The following is a 4,269-nucleotide window of genomic DNA, read 5'->3' as shown; positions in this document are numbered from 1 at the left end:
TATATTTTCAACTTCAAAATTTCATTTTTTCACCCCTACCCTCGACCCCCTCCCCTACCAGCCCCCCACACGCCCCCTACTAGTCCCCTCTCCACCCCAAAAAAAAATTTAAGTTTGTTTTTAAAAAGTATTTTCTACTCTAGTAAAAATAAAAGATATTTCTCAAAAATATTTTTCATTCATAAATCAAACACTAAAAATCTTTTCCGGAAAATATTTTCTACTCACCAACCAAACATGAGAAAGTAAGTCAAAAATCAACTTGTTTTCTAGGAAAACATTTTCCATGGAAAACATTTTCCTTCATACCAAACACACCCTAAGTGCTAATTATATTCTCAATACCTTTTTCTAGGACCTTGTTTTAGCATTAAAATTTTGGTGTTTCATCAACTACTTTTAACATGTCCAATTGTGTATTTAAAGCATGCAAAGTAATAAATTCCATTTCATTTTCATTTTAAATAAATACCACTTCCATATTTTTTATTTTAAAAAAACAATTTTAGCTAATTATAAAAAAAAATCTATCAGAATGATATAAAGTGGCTTTAATAAAACATAACATAAATATTCACGTGCTACGTGTACTTTTAAACTTGATGATGATATATTGTAGCATGAGAGACAAATTCGTAAAATCTGTTGGATTAACCAAAACGCGAATAATATGTTTTATGACTTGACTTGTGACTATATATAGCCAAAAATAAATACTAACAGAATTGAAATGAAGAACACAAAGATAGTAAGCAATTTATTCGTTTGGCTAATTGTGTGTTTAGAACACAAATCCACATTAATTGAGACTTGACTTACGTGATGAAATGAGAATAGTAGTTAAGAAAATTTGATTATCAGTTACCAATTACCATAAACATATAAGTACAAATTTAATATGATAATTAAGGCTAATAACAATTGCAAGAATCTATTGCAATAATTCATTTTACACCACAAAATTCAGAATTTAATTGCTTGTTTAAATTGTCTTTTGATTTTTGTTCAATTTCGACTTATCTAATTGTTACTATTTACTCTTTAGAAATATTTATGACAAAAAGTACTTTCAAAAATCATATTACTGAACATTTAACACTATCGATACATATTTAAATAACAAACAAAAGACTACAAGTAAAAGGAAGTATATGAGCATGTTAAGTTAATTCAAGTAAATGGTAAAGGTATATATTCCTTGAATGTATTCCATTATGTTTTACAGACAACCGAATAGGTTCGATAATCAATACCCTCTTCTTCTTCAAGTCTTACTCAAATTACGAACTCTGAACCTCTTTGTGAATTCACAGGTGAACCTTGATAGGAAATCATAAATTTCTAATAGGAAAGAAAAAGCTCAATTATTATTCAAGTATCAAATATTAAAAGTAACAAGTAGAAATATATAACATATAAAGACGATATTTTTGAACTAAATTATTAACAAAGAATAAATTCGATGAATTCTTCATATTTTAAATATATTTTGACTCATGTGGTAAATAATAAAGTAAGAGACATGCATCATCAGGTGGATCCACAGAGACAACTTCTTATCTCATTCATGTGAAAATATTTTGTCTTCTTATTCTATATTTTAATCAAATTTGTGAATTATAAGTCTTCCATAAAATTAATTCATTTTCATTTTTTTAAATATACACACTTAATTACAAAAATACCTTATAACTCTTAGGGACTGTAGTTTAATTTTATTTTTTTAATATATCAAATATATATAACTTAAATATTTACGTATAACTATCATTTAAGTGATTGATAGAGCAAAAATTGTTTAACACCTCAATTATCCATAAAAGTTGAACTCCAATTTCCTATCAATAAGATCGATGACGTATGGTGAATAATTTTTTATCTATAATCAAAGTCCAAAGATTTCAAACTTAAACTTTGAATATAAGATCATTTTTGTTAAGGACTGAATCATCAATCCTACTCTTAACAAAATATAAAATCAAACTTATATCGAACATCGAGCGAAAACTAAAATTTTAATACCAATCACCGGCCGCAATTATTCTTCACGCGATTGCTTGCTTGCTTAGCTTTGTGGTACTAAAACATATCCTATAAATAAAGGACATCCATTCCTCCAAACTTTTATTAACCACACACACATATCCCAAAGTCCCACAACCAAGAAAAATACACCTCTATTACATTATTACACCCACCCCCAACCGCCTTTTAATATAACTTTTTGTCATAACTTGTCACAAAAAAACACAACTCATTATGAAGAAGAGTACTAGTATTAGTAACAATATTCTTTTCTTCATACATCCTCACATCTTTCTACTACTACTACTCATATGTCAATGGGCGAGTTTCGCTTCCGCTGCAGCTGCTGCTTCCAGCAGCCGGGGCGGAAGCTGGAACTTACTACTATCAAACATTGGAATTTCCGCCATGCACATGCAACTTCTCAACAACGATAGGGTCGTCATGTTTGATCGTACTGACTTTGGCATGTCCAACATTTCGTTGCCTGATGGAAAATGTCGGTATGATCAAAATGACACTACGTTGAAAGTCGACTGCACTGCTCACTCTATAGAATACGACATTGCTAGCAACTCGATACGTCCCCTCATGGTCCAAACCGATGTTTGGTGCTCCTCGGGTTCCGTATTCCCCGACGGTTCGTTAGTTCAAACCGGTGGATTCAACGATGGTGAGAAAGTTGTACGAGTTTTTAAGCCTTGTAGTAATGCAACTACTAATGGTACGTGTGATTGGGAAGAAATTCAAGGTGGATTAGTTCAACGACGATGGTATTCGACCAATCATATTTTGCCAGATGGCAGACAAATTATTATTGGTGGTCGTAGGGCTTTTAATTACGAGTTTTATCCCAAGAGTGCATCGGCAAATAATTCATATAGTTTGCCTTTTCTTGTGAAGACAAATGATCCAAATAAAATTGAGAATAATTTATACCCTTTTGTTTTCCTTAATGTGGATGGGAATTTATTCATTTTCGCGAATAATCGAGCTATATTGTTTGATTATACGAAAAATGTAGTATTGACAAATTATCCGGAAATACCAGGTGGTGACCCGAGAAATTATCCGAGTACGGGTTCGGCCGTTCTTCTACCATTGAAGAATTTACAAGCACAAGAAATTCAAGCTGAAGTGTTGGTATGTGGTGGAGCCCCGAAAGGTTCGTATACTAGTGCTCTAAATGGTAATTTTTCGGGTGCATTGAGTACTTGCGGGCGAATCATAATAACCGACCCGAACCCACAATGGACTATGGAGACCATGCCATTGGCTAGGACAATGGGTGATATGGTAATTTTACCCAATGGAAATGTCTTGATCATTAATGGAGCCACCACGGGTACAGCTGGATGGGAATGTGGTCGGGACCCGGTTTTGAAACCCGTGATTTACCGACCCGACAACCCGTTTGACTCTCGGTTCGAGATACAAAATTCGAGTACCATACCAAGGATGTACCATTCAACTGCGGTTTTACTCAGAGATGGTCGAGTTCTTGTTGGGGGTAGTAATCCACATATATATTACAATTTCACTGGAGTTCTTTTCCCTACTGAGTTAAGCTTAGAGGCATTTTCACCGTCTTATTTGGATTCGATATCTGAGTACTTACGTCCACAAATCATCTCTCCTGCTTCGCAATATGCAATCGAGTATGGGCAACGAATGCCCATACGATTTAAGGTTGCGGGGCGGGTGGACATAAATTTGGTCACGATAACAATGGTTGCACCTGGATTTAACACACATTCATTTACGATGAATCAAAGATTATTGGTGTTAGTAAGTGAAAATGTGAAATTAATTGGGGAAAATGCCTATCAAATCAATGTGGTCACTCCAAATAATGCTAAATTAGCTCCACCTGGTTATTATCTTTTATTCGTGGTTCATCAAGATATACCAAGTGAAGGAATTTGGGTCAAAATTCAGTGAACATATTTTTATTTTTAATTTTTGTTTTTTTTTCTTGCCTCCTACACACATATAAGAATTAAAAAGCATTTAAAATTTCTTTTATAGGTTATTGTTTTTATATTTATGTTTGTTATAAACAATTTTTTTCTCTTTTTGGGAAAAGGTGTAATTGTAAGGATATTCGTAGGCCTTGATTGTTTTGATTTAATGAAAAAATTGTTATACTTCTTGTCCTCATTGACTATTCTGATAATTATTATTTTATTTTAAGAAAAAGGAAAAATTGTATTTTTAAGACAGAGGTGGATCGAACCGAAATGG

The 4,269-nt window shown here is 32.7% G+C and overlaps 1 protein-coding gene across 1 annotated transcript; it reads left to right on the top strand.

The window, feature by feature from the left end:
* The first annotated feature begins 2,151 nt into the window (after positions 1-2,151).
* LOC102579174 (galactose oxidase-like) lies at positions 2,152-4,037 on the top strand. Its single transcript, XM_006342649.2, has one exon. The coding sequence runs from the start codon at positions 2,260-2,262 to the stop codon at positions 3,964-3,966; it is 1,707 nt and encodes a 568-aa protein (XP_006342711.1). The 5' UTR covers positions 2,152-2,259; the 3' UTR covers positions 3,967-4,037.
* Positions 4,038-4,269: the final 232 nt, after the last annotated feature.

Source organism: Solanum tuberosum, unplaced genomic scaffold (genome assembly GCF_000226075.1).
Source record: "Solanum tuberosum cultivar DM 1-3 516 R44 unplaced genomic scaffold, SolTub_3.0 scf00034, whole genome shotgun sequence".
Classification (NCBI taxonomy): Eukaryota; Viridiplantae; Streptophyta; class Magnoliopsida; order Solanales; family Solanaceae; genus Solanum; species Solanum tuberosum.
The sequence above is the reverse complement of the archived record's forward strand: the minus strand, read 5'-3'. Positions and strand labels throughout refer to the sequence as shown.

Coding starts and splice junctions, on each gene's coding strand:
- LOC102579174 (XM_006342649.2), top strand. CDS start 2,260: ATGAAGAAGAGTACTAGTATTAGTAACAATATTCTTTTCTTCATACAT.